At 44.1% G+C, this 16,316-nt stretch overlaps 1 protein-coding gene across 1 annotated transcript in view; it reads right to left on the bottom strand.

The window, feature by feature from the left end:
• The window catches only part of LOC146810764 (uncharacterized), a 144,533-nt gene extending 134,747 nt beyond the window's left edge, over positions 1 to 9,786 (bottom strand). The window contains exon 1 of the mRNA XM_085617797.1: positions 9,524 to 9,786. Coding sequence (XP_085473923.1) covers positions 9,524 to 9,673 — 150 coding nt within the window. The 5' untranslated portion in view covers positions 9,674 to 9,786. The remainder of the gene's footprint in view (positions 1 to 9,523) is intronic.
• Positions 9,787 to 16,316: the final 6,530 nt, after the last annotated feature.

A 16,316-nucleotide genomic window follows, 5' to 3' on the forward strand; every position in this document is an offset into this window, starting at 1 on the left:
GGAGCAGATCTCCAATCATGACTGCAGATTTTGTTCTTCACAGACCTGGGGTCTATCTCCCATTAGTAAACACAACATAGTTCACAGAAAATATATCCGTAGAATTTATAACACCAAATTAAGGGCCTGATTTCGAGTTCGGCGGACTGGTCACGCTGTCACAGGCTTGAGGGATATCCTGTCTGCCTTTCTACAAGTGCATTATATCCTATGACACTTGTAATAAAAAAGACGGGATATTTCTTGTATTTGTGATGGAATACCTAACTACCAGCCTCTAAGCCTGCCACAATGTGGGTTAGTGGAGGATCACAAATTTGGGAAAGCCAGCACTGACGAGGCTGATTGCCTGCGTCTAGCATGGGTACCCTCAAGTTAATACGTACTGGGGAAAGGCTCTGGGCTCAATTGGTGCAATGATTGGCACTTCTTGGAACTTTGCATGTTGTAATAATGTGAAACTCTTCTGTACATGGCTTATTATTGTGCCCCTCTATTGCTATCTATTTTGAACAGTTCCAGTTAAAAAAAAAAACAGGAAGTACTGTCCCATGAATCCTGTAACTGGTTAAACAAGCATTGGCATAGCCAATAGGTCTCGCCTTTGGGACCTTATAAGTGTGTAGCCATGCAACAGTTGCATAACTAAATACGGTTCCAAAAGCGAGATCTATTGGCTATGCCAATGCTTGTTTCTGTTTATTACTGCTCTGTAGTAATGGCGGCACCCGTGCTTTAGCTTAAACATCTTAAGCTAAAGTCGGGTGCCGAGATTGCTTCAAAAGTAAAGAATTGTCTATTTCTTTACTTTTGAAGCAATCTCAGCACCCGACTTTAGCCTAAGATGTTTAAGCTAAAGCACGGGTGCCACCATTGCTACATAGAAGTAATAAACAGAAAAAAACAAGCATTGGCTCACGGAGAACATCAAAGCGGCCGTGCGGCCGTGAAAGTGATCGCGATCAAGCGCGGCGCGCGTGCCTGCGCACATGCACTGTAGCTCTAGGCTGGCCATGGTAGCACTTTTTTGAGCCCTCACAAAAAGTCTCGCATGCACTGGGTCAGGCGAGACCTAAAAACAAACCTAGTACCCACGTAAGAGCCTTGTCGGTCCTTGTTGAAACTACCCCCTCCTGCTGCTATTGATGGGCCCCGCTTCGGCCAGCTGCCCCGGAAGTGATCCCCCAGCCACACACGGGCCACTGGTGCTCTAGGCTGTGTGCGCAGAGACTGCAGACTTCAGTTCATGCTACTACTTATGATGAAAGGAGTGCTCTGAAAGGGCACGCAGAGCTCTGGACTCTGTCTCTGGCTGAGGGAGAAGCTCAGCATCGCTTGCGGACATTGTGGAGAGGGCGCAGGGTCAGCCAAGGTTCGGCCCTGTCAACAATCGTATTATCAGAATTACGCTCAGGACAGGGTGGAGCACATGAACTGCCACAGGGTACGCTGTGACGAGGTCAGGTCGGTGTCGGGGTAAGAGCATGTCTTGCCTTTTTTTATAAAATCTTATGTGTTTCAAAAATGATTCATTTTGCCCCATGTCACAGACCTTGTGCCATCTGCTCCGTTTTAATTGATTCTTCTATATGTAATGCACTTGGTTTTAATGTATGTGATCAATTTTGGACCCATGTTGCACATCAGATGTTATCTGCTTTTACTTTTGAAGTATGTATACTTATAAAGTTGTTTTATGCATAGTGAATAAAGTTTTTCGAATCGAATCACTCACTCATTCAGCTACAGGTTACAGTTTTATCTAGCATTACTTTTAGGCATGCAACTCAACTACAATGTGTTGAAAACAGACAAGTTGTATGATGTTGTATTCTAGTCTAAGGTACAATATAAAATTGAAATACAGAAATGGATTTCCAACAATCTGGCACAGGCCCTTCAAACAGAAGCTAAGAGCACGTTAGTTACTGCAGCAAGTGGCAGCACAAAATCTAACCTTATGTCTCGTCTTTTGCATGTAGATTGAATGTCTTGTTGGCTTCTGAGACTAATGTGACCAGTCACTATAGATTCTTGCTATATTGGTCACTTGGACACAAATCAAAACATCTATAGAAGATCCTACTATGTATTCATTAAATAACTCACTACCAGAATAATCCTTCTAACAAAATCTAGGCTTCGACAGACAGAGATTAGGTGACACAAGGACTCATTTCATAATCGACAGGATTGACTTCTATCGCTAGGGATACTCGCCTTAAGGTCCAACTGATGAAAACGAATTGTTGTGTCGGATCTACGAATAAAGAGGTGAAGGCCTGATGCCGGACAAGCGTGGGAAGCTAGTAAACTATAGAAACCTTCTAATGTTCCATCAGTTTCCCGTCTACCAAAATGTGTAATATCAGTATAGAGCTAAATGAAGCAGTTTCCTATGGATTAAAACCTTCAGACCATGCTTTGAAGACTTAACTGCTCCCCAAACTGTCACTAGGTCGTACTGTGTCGCATAATCCTCTAAGATCTTTTTACCCCTGTTGAGGGGCGCTCGATTCATCTTCAAACGAGTGCTGCCAGGGCCCATCTGCGCTGCAGCGTCGCCCATTCAAATATAACATGGCTGCCTTTCCTGCGCGCATCGATACTGGCAGAGTTGTCAATTCTAATCTAATCTTACATTGAGGTGTCCTTTAGCGAAGGCGGAAACGCTCGCAGAACCCATCGCGTTCAATTCTACTGAATACAGAGAGGGACAAAAGAGCAGCCTCGAGATGGCCTTGGCCGAGAAGACCATCAATAAGGGGACCTTTAACCCGCGCGGTGCTGATTGTTGAAACGTGAATCTGCTGATGCAACTTGCGGTTCCTACTGGAAGGCTATAAGGTGATGTGCCCAGTTTAGATGAGCCAAAGGTGACTGCTAAGAACTTGTATCCATGCACTGTTTCCAGTGTTAACCCATTCGCGTGATCATTACTACGTCTTCCAAATGATGTTACTTTTGTTCTGGAGATGCTCATTGACAGTTTTTTTGTTGCTCTCATACATCGCCGGGGAATTTAACAATCTCTGCAAGCCAATTGGAGTCCGAGAAAAATGAATCAAATCATCTGCGCAGGAGAGCATGCAAATTCTAGACCGCCCTAAATGAGGTGAAAAGCAATGTGTACTTTTTTTATACGCAATCACTTATTCGCTCACCTATTCATTCATAAACCACACACTCACCAATTCATTCAGGCACTAATGTACCCATCCATTCATCTACCCATGCACGTTCTCATTCATCCATCCATCAACCCACCCATTGACTCAATATTGCGCTCAACTACTCACACGTTCACTAAACATTTTGTAGAAAAGTCAGATCCATCAAAATAGGGTCTTGGGAAGATAAGCGCAGCACAATCGTGCTTTTCATTACCATTCGCCACCATTCAGTTTAGACCCAACATGGGTGTTAGTGGTTCTAAAGGCAAAAGGTAAAAAAGTGTTTATAAACGTGGGTCCCTGGTGCCACTAGTCAAATAGCAATCAAAAATGAACACAAATGGTAGAACAAACAACCACTGGCAATGTTAGTAGGCCTAGCTTATAACTTAAAGTGTCTTCATTCACATATGTGTAGGCTATCAATAAATCAACATGCATGAATACTGGCACTCATTCTTGCCCTCATACATCATGCCAGCCACTCACTGACTCCTTCTTGCACTTACCCACTTACCAATCCGTAATAAAATTGACACACAAACTCCTGTAGGCATTTGGAAAATAAATTATAAGAATAAAAGTACAAAAAAAGTAGCAGAATTTATTTGCAATACAACATTAAAATGAAATATAGTAGTGGGTAGCCATCTTGCATTGGTATTGTACAAAGTATATTATTGTTTTAAAGTTCCAACGCAGCTACCACATTTCGAAGCAATGCGTTGACCATCTTGCAGCGGTAAAAACAATGATGCACTATTCATAATACATGGTGTCCGCTCAGCAAACATCACACTGGGTATACATCTACGAATGCTAATGTGTATAGTGCATGACTGCTGTATGAAGCCAAGGTAGAAACACAATCCTTCTAAAGTTGGTGGCCATCTTGGAATAGTAAAACAATTATTCACTACTGGCAATACCATTCTGAGATGCCCATCAGGTTTAGAAATATTAGCCACACAGGATACAGCTAACTCCAGATGAAATGAGGGTTAAGTGAGTAGCCCAGTACGATTGTCAGGAAAGCTGCAGGGGGGGGGGGGGGCAAATAAAGGGGAATTAAAGAAGTGAAAGGGGACATAAAGAAGGTAAACTATGTAAAACTGAAGGATTGGCCACCGATCGGGACAAAGAAGCAAACTCGTTTTTTTTAGATAGATGTGCACGTGATAAGCAAAATACTGTTACTCACAGTGCAATAGAGCTAATGGCAAAATAGGCTAACTGTTCACCCCATGCAGTATGCTGCCATGGGGTGAAGCAGAATGAGAATGATGCTTGAACAGAAAAGGGTGCCCCCAAAGACTCTCTAGGAATTTATATGTATGTATGTAGATTTCTTTTATGTTGGTGTGTCGCCATCACAAACGGAGGCCCTCTGTATTGCACATAAGCTGGCAACATTCAGGAACAGTCCTAAAATCACAAATATATACAAAATGACAGCTGTCAAAACAATCAACATCTTTTACGAACAGAGCCAAAGAAGGATTATCACATTGTAAATCTTCAACTCTATGTGTTTGTCAGATGGGGTAACTAACAGCAAAACCACTGCCTACTGCGCTAATCTGTGGGATTCCATCTAACAAAATATCATTCTACATCCTTTAAGACATTGTAATTACAATTCACCCTTAAGAAGGCTTAATGGGGCTAATAGACTGCTTTTCGCAAAAAATTGGTCAGGCGTTGCCTTTGTCGTAACTTCCATAACATATTCAAACATATCATACCTATGGCGTCTGACATTCATTTTGCCAAAGAACCAGCTGGGTCTAGAGACATTATAATTGGCTTGTCAACATAACCGAATAAAGACTAATGAAATCTTTATAAGCTTTCCACAAAGCAGCCCTCAGGCATACAGTCAGAAAAATATATTTAAGCAAAATTACAGTTGGCAAAACAATCTTCTCCCCTTCTTAAGAGGCATCACTAGGACCATCAAAGTGCACATTTTCTACCAGCAAGCTTTCTCAGAAAGGGAAACCATAAGGGGAAACCAACACCAAAACCCTTGCCTATTACAGCGTTCTATGGGACTCCTGATAACACAATACTTGTCTACAGGCTTTAACACAGTGCATTAACAATCCAACTTAAAGGCCTGTTGGCTTTAAAATATTGCTTTCACAACAGATAAGGCCTACTGCATTTGTCGTAAATTTTCATAACAAAAATATTAGACCTGTAGGCTATGATGTAACTTCTAATAAACCAATCAGGCGTATAGCATTTATCACCGGCTTGTCACCATAACCAACTCAGGCCAACTGTATAATGCATAGGCTTTTCCACAAATCAACTATTGGTATACAGTCATAAAACTATGAACCAAATTACAGTTGGAAAACCAATATACAACACTTCCTAATTTGGCATAACAAGGAATAGTGCAAATCTTGAACCCTCTCTTACCATGGTAATCTATAAGATTCATTGTAACAAGTGTTAATGCCAGTGTAATGCTAATCAACGCTTAAAAGCCTTGGGGCACCCACATATGTTTTTTTGACAATAAATAAGCCAGGCCTAATGTCTTTGTCGCAACTTATCATATTAAACATATCAAGACTGTAGCCATGCTCAGTGGCATGTCACAATAACCAGTCCACCCCTGCTGTTTTAATGGTAAGCTTTCCTACAAGGTGAAAGTGCAATACAAGCACGCTCTTTCAGCAAAAGCACACAAATTCTGCCCAATCAAAATCTGTGCATAAGGGAATCAACGTTTGGGCCAAGCAAAATCCCCTTTCTATAAGGTTGCAAATATGTAAAAAGATTACGGTTGGCAAAACAATATACAACCCTTCCTCAAACTGCATACCATAACAAGGATTCTCAAAGTGCACATTTTGTACCCCTCTTGATTGTCATTGAGGTAATCAACACCACAATCCTTGCCCATGATGGTAATTTGTGTGTTTCCTTGTAACAAAATAGCGGTGTCCAGGGTTTAACACAATGTAATGACAATCCACCCTTAAAGACCAATTGGCTTTTTACCTATGCTTTTCACAATAAATCAGTCAGGCGTATTGCCTTTGTCCTAAGTTTCCTAATAAACAGATCAGTCCTATAGCCTTGCTCAATGGCTTCTTACCTTAACCAGTTCTGTCCTGCTGTGTTCAGCACACACTTTGCCAAAAGGCAAGACCTGCAACACAAGCTCTCTTTTTCAGTGGAAGCACACAACTTATGACCAATCGGAATCTGAACTTGGGGTAACCAACTTCTGGGCAAGGCCAAAGTCACTCTCTGTAGTACTCCTGAAAGCTCTCTGTAGTCCTCCTGAAAGCTCTCTGTAGTACTCCTGAAAGCTCTCTGTAGTCCTCCTGAAAGCTCTCTGTAGTACTCGTGAAAGCTCTCTGTAGTACTCCTGAAAGCTCTCTGTATTACTCGTGAAAGCTCTCTGTAATACTCATGAAAGCTCTCTGTAGTCCTCTTCAAAGATCTCTGTAGTACTCCTCAAAGCTCTCTGTAGTCCTCCTGAAAGCTCTCTGTAGTACTCGTGAAAGCTCTCTGTAGTACTCGTGAAAGCTCTCTGTAGTCCTCTTGAAAGCTCTCTGTAGTACTCCTGAAATCTCTCTGTAGTCCTCCTCAAAGCTCTCTGTAGTACTCGTGAAAGCTCTCTGTAGTACTCCTGGCAGCTCTCTGTAGTACTCCTGAAAGATCTCTGTAGTCCTCCTGAAAGCTCTCTGTAGTACTCTGTAGTACTCCTCAAATCTCTCTGTAGTACTCCTGGCAGCGCTCTGTAGTACTCTGTAGTACTCCTCAAAGCTCTCTGTAGTCCTCCTGAAAGCTCTCTGTAGTACTCTGTAGTACTCCTCAAAGCTCTCTGTAGTACTCCTGAAAGATCTCTGTAGTCCTCCTGAAAGCTCTCTGTAGTACTCTGTAGTACTCCTCAAATCTCTCTGTAGTACTCCTGGCAGTGCTCTGTAGTACTCTGTAGTACTCCTCAAAGCTCTCCGTAGTCCTCCTGAAAGCTCTCTGTAGTACTCTGTAGTACTCCTCAAATCTCTCTGCAGTACTCCTGGCAGCGCTCTGTAGTACTCTGTAGTACTCCTCAAAGCTCTCTGTAGTCCTCCTGAAAGCTCTCTGTAGTACTCGTGAAAGCTCTCTGTAGTACTCGTGAAAGCTCTCAGTAGTCCTCCTGAAAGCTCTCTGTACTACCCCTCAAAGCTCTCTGTAGTACTCGTGAAAGCTCTCTGTAGTACTCGTGAAAGCTCTCTGTAGTCCTCCTCAAAGCTCTCTGTAGTCCTCCTAAAAGCTCTCTGTAGTACCCGTGAAAGCTCTCTGTAGTACTCGTGAAAGCTCTCTGTAGTCCTCCTGAAAGCTCTCTGTAGTACCCCTCAAAGCTCTCTGTAGTCCTCCTCAAAGCTCTCTGTAGTACTCGTGAAAGCTCTCTGTAGTACTCGTGAAAGCTCTCTGTAGTACTCGTGAAAGCTCTCTGTAGTCCTCCTGAAAGCTCTCTGTAGTACCCCTCAAAGCTCTCTGTAGTCCTCCTCAAAGCTCTCTGTAGTACTCGTGAAAGCTCTCTGTAGTACTCGTGAAAGCTCTCTGTAGTCCTCCTCAAAGCTCTCTGTAGTCCTCCTGAAAGCTCTCTGTAGTACTCGTGAAAGCTCTCTGTAGTACCCCTCAAAGCTCTCTGTAGTACTCGTGAAAGCTCTCTGTAGTCCTCCTCAAAGCTCTCTGTAGTAATCGTGAAAGCTCTCTGTAGTACTCGTGAAAGCTCTCTGTAGTCCTCCTCAAAGCTCTCTGTAGTCCTCCTAAAAGCTCTCTGTAGTACCCGTGAAAGCTCTCTGTAGTACTCGTGAAAGCTCTCTGTAGTCCTCCTGAAAGCTCTCTGTAGTACCCCTCAAAGCTCTCTGTAGTCCTCCTCAAAGCTCTCTGTAGTACTCGTGAAAGCTCTCTGTAGTACTCGTGAAAGCTCTCTGTAGTACTCGTGAAAGCTCTCTGTAGTCCTCCTGAAAGCTCTCTGTAGTACTCCTCAAAGCTCTCTGTAGTCCTCCTCAAAGCTCTCTGTAGTACTCGTGAAAGCTCTCTGTAGTACTCGTGAAAGCTCTCTGTAGTCCTCCTGAAAGCTCTCTGTAGTACTCGTGAAAGCTCTCTGTAGTACCCCTCAAAGCTCTCTGTAGTACCCCTCAAAGCTCTCTGTAGTACTCGTGAAAGCTCTCTGTAGTCCTCCTCAAAGCTCTCTGTAGTAATCGTGAAAGCTTTCTGTAGTACTCCTGAAAGATCTCTGTAGCACTCCTCAAAGCTATATTTTCTTTTGATCAAAAGAGGTGTTTGGCAGCCGAGCTGTCAAGCCATACCTAATGAGTGAGGCGTGAATGGCAGGAGGTGCACTGCCTGACTTGTTAGAAAACACGACCACCCAACCACAGACCTATGAAAGCACTTCGTGATCAATGGTTTTAAACAAAGCTTGGGAGAACTAAAGAAATCAGTACCAGGCACCTTCACCACCAGCGGCTATGCCCAGGTTCTTCACTCTGCTGCCCATGGGGCATATTATCAAGGATGGCGTTAAAATTATCGCCGGATTAGCGGCAGAAAACTGCAGCTAAAGCGGTGATAATGCGCTTGATAATATGCCCTTGAGAATTCCAATAGGAGCCCAGGTTCACACCAGAACATGGGCTTCTATTGGAATTCTCAAGGGCACATTATCAAGCCCATTATCGCCGCTATAGCAGTTTTCTGCTGCTAAACCGGCGATAATTTTAACGCCATCCTTGATAATATGCCCCCACATTGTTTCGAGGAGCGTGTGTTTTTTTGCCACATTTGATACAACTATTAAGAGGCACATTGACTGCACTCATGTACCCCACCTGAACGATGAGCTGTCTAGTACGGTTCAGTCCGTTTCGGGTCAGGAGCATGTTGCACATTTCCTTTTCATTCTTTCACGGTTGTGCCATGCTAACTACCAGCTTAGCTCTGGCGTGTCGAATTATTAGGTCTGCCATCTTACCTGGCAGGCAACGTTTTGGTAAAGTAATAGAAAATTTAAAAAAAGAGAAGCTCCTAACAGGAGTCACACTACTGCCCAATATTTGTATTTTGCATTATATAAAAAGAAACTCAATTGAGTTATGTTAAATGTGTAACATATGTATACCGCGCATGAATTCTAAAGGGTCATTTTTTACAGAGAAACACTATCAGTGAATTCGTAGCCGTTGTCGTCCTACCTGCCAACATTACACGAACACACTGAAATGTCCCTACTAACTCACAGCACTAAGACCAGAAGCGCCCGTGCATGTGAGGTGCTTGGCGCCACAGAAAACACCATGTATGAATAAACAATGGATGAATGCATCACTTACCATCTTTTGCATGTCGGCGGCAGCGGGGGACACCCGTGCGCGATAGGTGTTGTGCTGCTGAATAATCGAGTCCTTTTCTTTGTCCGTGAGAGCCCAACTTCCTTCTGCAGCCACCAGAACAAGCAGGAAAAGGGCGCGCGGGCAGAGCATCTTGGCTGTTCGAGTTCCTCTCAGCACTCAGTCAGAGCAACCAGCGAACTGCTTTTGTAGGAGCTCTAAACTTAGGAACTCCCAGGCTCAAATTGTGAGCAGAGCCTTGGATTCCGAATGGTTCTGCTTTTTACAGCCACACCCAGGGACATTGTTTCGAGAACTTAAATCATGTTTACGAAGGGGCTTTACACGGTCAAGTCTATTTGTGCTCTCATCTCTGTTGGTGAATCACTGTCATTATGTACCAAACCACCAATCACTGAAAATTGAAAGAGGAAACTCGCTGAAAAAACATTTGATCATTTTCTCCAGGTGACCATATCTGAAAATGCGAATCATTTTTTTCTCCAGATGTACAAATGAAGCAAATCCAAAGCCAGTTTAAATTGTGTGTACAAATTTGTTTTTGGTGTCAACAGGTAGAAAATCTTCATTTCATTTTACACGGTTTCTGAATCAAAAAGGTGTAAATTGTCCCATACGTGCTATCTTGTATGAGGCTTACCTTTACTGTGTTATAGAAGGAATACTTCAACGGCTTTATCCCCCAAAAATGCGAGGGAATCCGGAGAATATTGCAATGTTGCTGTGCATATTGTGCTTTCTGCGTGTGACAAAGCATATACTGCTGGTCTCCATATACTGCTGGTCTCCATATACTGCTGGTCTCCATATACTGCTGGTCTCCATATACTGCTGGTCTCCATATGCTGCTGGTCTCCATATACTGCTGGTCTCCATATACTGCTGGTCTCCTGCCCTATAATTGGTCTTAGTGTTAGGCAAGCGTATTGTATTTTAGCATTTGCACATCACTAATTACCCCTATTTTGGGGCACTGAAACAGTATCCATATGGATAGCATGTTTCATCGTGCGGATGTGTGGTGGGAAGTGTATTGTCTTTGCTTTGTGTCTATTTGGGAAGGTTTCTGTGTTGTGCTTGATGACTACTGAGGCGCGGTTATTGTATTATGGGACACAGCACTAGGTGGTGTGATAGATGAGGAATTGTGAGGGATAGATGCCCATTTTTAGTCTGTGCTGTGAGAAGTATTGTTTACTATTCAGGCTGGCTTACAACCTGTCCACAGCATACCACTGGTTGTTTTTGTTGTCAGTTTTATTTTCAATCTTTCAATTGCTTAGCTCCAATAGGCTTCCCTACCTTTCTTGTGTTATCTCTTCCCTGGACCATGGACATGGACCTCGTCTTTGTTGTTCATCTTTTTGCAACGCACTAATGTACAAGTTACTGACCTTCGATAACGTAATATCTGGTAGAGACTCATGCCGATTCACAAAAGTAATCTGAGCCAAAAGTCAAAATTTACGACTTTTGGTATTCACAGAAGTCACTTACGACTTTTGGTATTCACAAAAGTCACTTAGGACTCGTATCTTTATGTTCGCACTCAGGCTGGAATTTCCACACTAGTGTTGGAATTTCCACACCAGGGCCGGAAATCCCACACCGGCGCTGGAATTTCTGCACTCTTGTTATTTGGTGCCGGAAGTTCCTAAAACTGACTGGAACCAATTCTTTCATACAGGAAATGACATACAGGAAGGGGTGGATGGTAAATACATCACAGGAAGTTTTTGACGGCCATTTTGTGTTCATTCTGAATCATCGTCCATCACATATCAGATCCTCTGCCATCCTGTTGTTCTGTAGCGGAGAAACCTTAAATGACAGTTTAAGAGAAAATCATTGACATGAAACAAAAGCTAGAATAGACCATTAAATAAGATTTGGGCAGGGACAAGGGGGGCCTGGCACAACATCACATCCTAAGAGAGTTTGCTCCTCCTTTGCATTAAGGTACATGTAGTCCATATTTTGTGCTCAACACAAGAGTTTCGGTTGTTTTTGGTAAATTTGGGGGAAGCAGTGCTGTGTATCACAGACACATAGTGCTAGATTCACCCAGAACATCATCACTCACTTTGGGGGCCCATCAGTTGTGGGAGAGTCAAATCTGTTAGGGGCAAAAACTCAACAATGAATAGTTAGGCCCTTTTGTGATTCAGACGCCCATTCTCAAAAGGTACGGGAAGGTCTCTCAGAACATATACATTTAATCCTCTGAGTCAATGGATTCCTTTGGGGCATTAACAACACTCTCTGCAGGTATCGGCACATGAGCTGATGCAAGTCAAACTTTTGACTCCTGTCAACAGCTGTGGTTTACATACAGTTAGTGTGGCTTGCAAAGTAGTCTCAGGTTGGAACTTTTGGACAGAGTCGTAATTATCCAACTTTCATAATTGACAACAGACTGCAAACCACATTTGGTCCATAACACAACAGGTTGCTCATGTGAAAAAAGTGGCACCCGATCACGGACTTGCATACCCTGACCTCTCTTATGTGAAATGGCCCGGTTGCCAGGATTCAGAGCTGGCCGAGGTAAAAGAGGTATGTGTAAGCCATGTCTTAAAGCTATGTTGTGCAAAACACAACAGGCTTATATGATCTTGCACACAACTTCAGGGGAGCACATCAGCACACCCCTGTACGGTGTACGGTGAATATTTCTGAATCGCGACTTCAAAAGACCAAAAGTGGCTCTATGATGGCTCGAGTTCGCATGTGTGGTCTATTGTACCTACCCTGAGGGACAGTGGTTGCACGTCTGTATGGTGTGAGGAGTTGAGGGGAGAGTGCATACCCAGCGTTGCCTGAGGAGGGAAGATAGAGAAATAGGTTACATTTCCCTCTTAAATTTGAACAGAATATGATCTATACTTTGGTACATGTTTTCTGTTGAGGCCCTGTATGTGGCTTGATGATTCTTATTGACAATGGGTGTTAATAAAAGGTGGCATTCATACATTCTATTTACACATATCCCTCATTTTTAGTGCTTGGTAGCCACATGTTGCCATATTTTCCCACAGCCATCCACGGGGCAAGAGGTAACATGCGGTATACAAAGCCGTCATGGGTACTGCCTGGAAACACTGCATGCTCATCAATTAATCTCCCACTGGCATCACAGACAGTCAGCACATTGATGGAATGCCATGGGTGTCTGTTGCAGGAGATGTATGCAATGCGGCGGGGTGGCTAAAGAGCAACATGGGTACAATCAATTGCACCCAGCACACGTGGGAAGCGGGACATGAGATATAAATCCCTAGCTGCCTTTTGTCTCCTGTCCAGTGTATGAGGCATTTGTATGTGGAGGTGGGCTCTTGAATTTATGCAGCTCAGTACCTGACACAAGGGCCGCGACTGGCTTGCCTGAGAGATGCCCACAAGGTCACCGGAGACCCTTTGGAATGACCTCGTAGCAAAGAAATGGAGAGCAGAAAGTATCTTGAGATATGCTGGACTGGCATGGGAGCAGCAGGTCACAGAGTCAAGTTCCTGCTCCCACTCACTTACCATGTCCAAGATGACTTCTGGAGGGAAACAGTATCTGGCCCACACATCTTTGCTGGACATCCCAAATAGGTTGATCCTTTGTCTGAATATCCTCTCTACTCTCCTCCTACTCCTCCTCAAGTCTTCTTGCTGCCTGGCAAGGGGCAGAGCAACAAACACATTCAGCGACATGTTGGAAGATTTGTGTGTGTCAGCTCTGATTTCATATGTACTGTAGGGCTGGGTTTGGCTGTTGGGCTGCAGTGTTTCAGCTGGAGCGTGGTGGGGGATGGTAAGTACTTGCACAGGTGTTTAGAATTGATGAAAATGATCATCCGGCCCGAATACGGATATTCCGGCCTGGAAGCGGAGATTCCGGCCCAAGTGCGGAAATTACGGCCCGGGTGCGGGATTTCTGGCCCGGGTGCGGAAATACCACCTGAGCGCGGAAATCCGTCCCGAGTGCGGATGTAAAGATACAAGTCGGATATGACTTTTATGAATACTAAAAGTAGTAAGTAACTTCTGTGAATACCAAAAGTTGTAAATTTAGACTTTTGGCACAGATTAATTTTGTGAATCAGCCCCTCTGGCTAGCTGCAGATTCCTTAACTTTGAATTCTCCCCAGGCACCAGTCTGGATCTGGAATTTTTTTCCAGCAGTATCTATGCATGCCAGGGGACGGCGTCGTACGGCTCTGTGATGATGTTGTCTCTGGATATGATATCAGTGGAGCCATATGAGTCCCCTCCGGCGCGCGACCGCCAGTTTCTTCTTTGAAAACATCCGCGACAGAACGCGGAGCCACTCTAGAAGCTGGCGGTGGAAGCAGAGTGCCCAAAAATTATCAAAAATCTCAATTTGTTTTCTTTTTTTCAAAAACACCAATTACGAACAACATGAAATGGTATGCCAATACCATTCAAAGGGTTTAACCTAAAAAAAAACCATACTAAACAGCGATGCTTAGGGGACGCAAACCCTGCACCTCGAAGCAGAACCATCCTTAAAAAGGGAAACACCCTCCACTCCACAGACTATATTCCAATGGAAGTGAAAGGTATGGAATACCAATACAAGACCCATGAAACAACAACAGAATGTTTGTATAGTCACCATTACATGAGATAGCGACCACTGGTATACAAACCAGAATTGATAGAGGTTATAATCCTTGGTCTCAAAGGTCTTTTGCCGAGCAGGGAGGATGGGCAGGGCATTAAGGAATCTGTGGCTAGACCCTGTCTCTACCAGATATTATGTCACCGAAGGTAAGTAACTTGTACATCTGACAGAGACATCTAGCCGCAAGTTCCTTAATTTTGAATTAAATACCATAGCTATACCCACCAGAGGAGGGTCTCCGAACGAATCCTACAACATTTCTCAAAGAGAACCCACTGGTCAAACCAACAACTGACTAAATGTGCGTAGGACTAGTAGGAAAAGAGCCCGGGTCTTAATAGCAGCTATGATAACTATCACAGAATATATCAATAATAAACTGCCCTATAGGCCCAAAAAAATCAAGCCCTACGGGAAAATAGGAAAAACCCTAAAAACTATCTGACAATTTTTTTTGTGAAAATGTCTTTATTAATTTTTGTTCTTTCGAAGGTATAGATCATCGTCATATCACTCATACGACAACTGATACAATGAACATTCCCATTGTAGACTCAGGATTATAGCCTTATACTCACCTTCTGAGAAGTTTCCCAATCAGAAAAGGTGTTTGATGTGCGGTAACCAAACTTTAACTAAACCCACCCCTCGAACCTTACCCCATCCCCCAAACTCCTTCCCCGCCGGGTCCATGCAACTTGGGGTCTAGTTATCTTAAGAACCGTCTTGGGTCTCCTCCTGTCTCCCCTCCTGACTGTGGGTCACCTTCCTAGTAGAGTGCGTCTCATCAGGTGTTACCTGTGTGGAATGTGGGGCCTGTCCCTCTATCTCCTGTACCATCATCTCCCATGCCAGCAGTACCTCAGGCAGTTTGTCATCTCCTCTAGTGCTGCGCATATGCCCCTCCTCTGTCAGTGCCCACTCCCTCAGGTCTGTTCTCCAGGTTGCCATCTGTGGCCCCTGCTGCGCCAACCAGTGAATTGCTGTACGCCGCCTAGCTATTATGAGTCCCAACACCATGAACCGTCTACTCGTCTTACGTTTAGGATCACGGTGGATTAGACCGAGGAGACATGAGCGTGCATTCATGGTGATCTTCCATCCTGTTATTCTATGTAGATCCTCTAGGACCTCCGTCCAGTACGTCTGAATTGTTGGACAGGTCCATACCATATGTGGGAAGTCCGCCTGAACATGGCGACATTTGGGGCTTGTGGGATTCCCCAGAACTATCAATGACATGGAGCCGCCTGGGTGAGAGGTAAGTCATATGTACTATGTTATACTGTATTTGCTTGAATCTATTAGAGACCAATACCTTGCGTACGCTCTCGTGGATTTTCTCCCAGTCCGTGGTGTAATTTCCTGCTGACACACCCGCTGCCATTTCTCTTCTACTTTTAAGGGTCCAGGTTTTTTATCTTCCCTCAGCGCCCTATATAGATGAGTGACAAATTTCCACCCTCCAGCCATAGCGATCATCATGACCAGGATATGGGTGTTTTCCGGTGCCTCAGGGAACGAGGGCATATTGCAGAAATCTTGGCATATTGCAGAAATTGCTCCGGTCCCAACTCAAAGGTAGCTACCGCCTCCTGATAGGTAATGGACATATTTTCTGGGTATAGATCAGACAACATTAGGCAGCTCCCTTCCTTCCATTTGTCAGTCGACATAACCTGCTCAATTTGAGCGAAGGGTGGCATCATCCAGAAATCTACCTCTGGGGCGTACGGCCACTCTAAGATAAGCCTCTTGATCACGCAAATCCATATCGCTGCTAGTAGCCGTACCAATGGAGGACATGGCTCCTGACACCCCCCCCTCCCGCCAAATGAGTGAACCCAGCTGCCTGCTTCCATACGTGTCCGTCAGTAGGGCTCTTTCCCAGGAAGGGTCCGTGTCCAACCATGCTATGGCATGCTGTAACTGAGATGCAAAGTAATAAAGTTCTAAGTCTGGAATTTCTAAGCCGCCCTTGCCCCACTTGCATTTCATGACCTCCACGCTGACTCGACACCGTTTCCCGTTCCAGAGCAGTTGTATGAGCAGTGAGTCTATTTCCTTAAATACCTGATGTGGGATTTCAAAGAAGGAGCCCTGCATCTTAAAGAGACATATAGGCAAAACCACCATTTTTAT

Source organism: Triturus cristatus, chromosome 7 (assembly GCF_964204655.1).
Source record: "Triturus cristatus chromosome 7, aTriCri1.1, whole genome shotgun sequence".
NCBI lineage: Eukaryota > Metazoa > Chordata > Amphibia > Caudata > Salamandridae > Triturus > Triturus cristatus.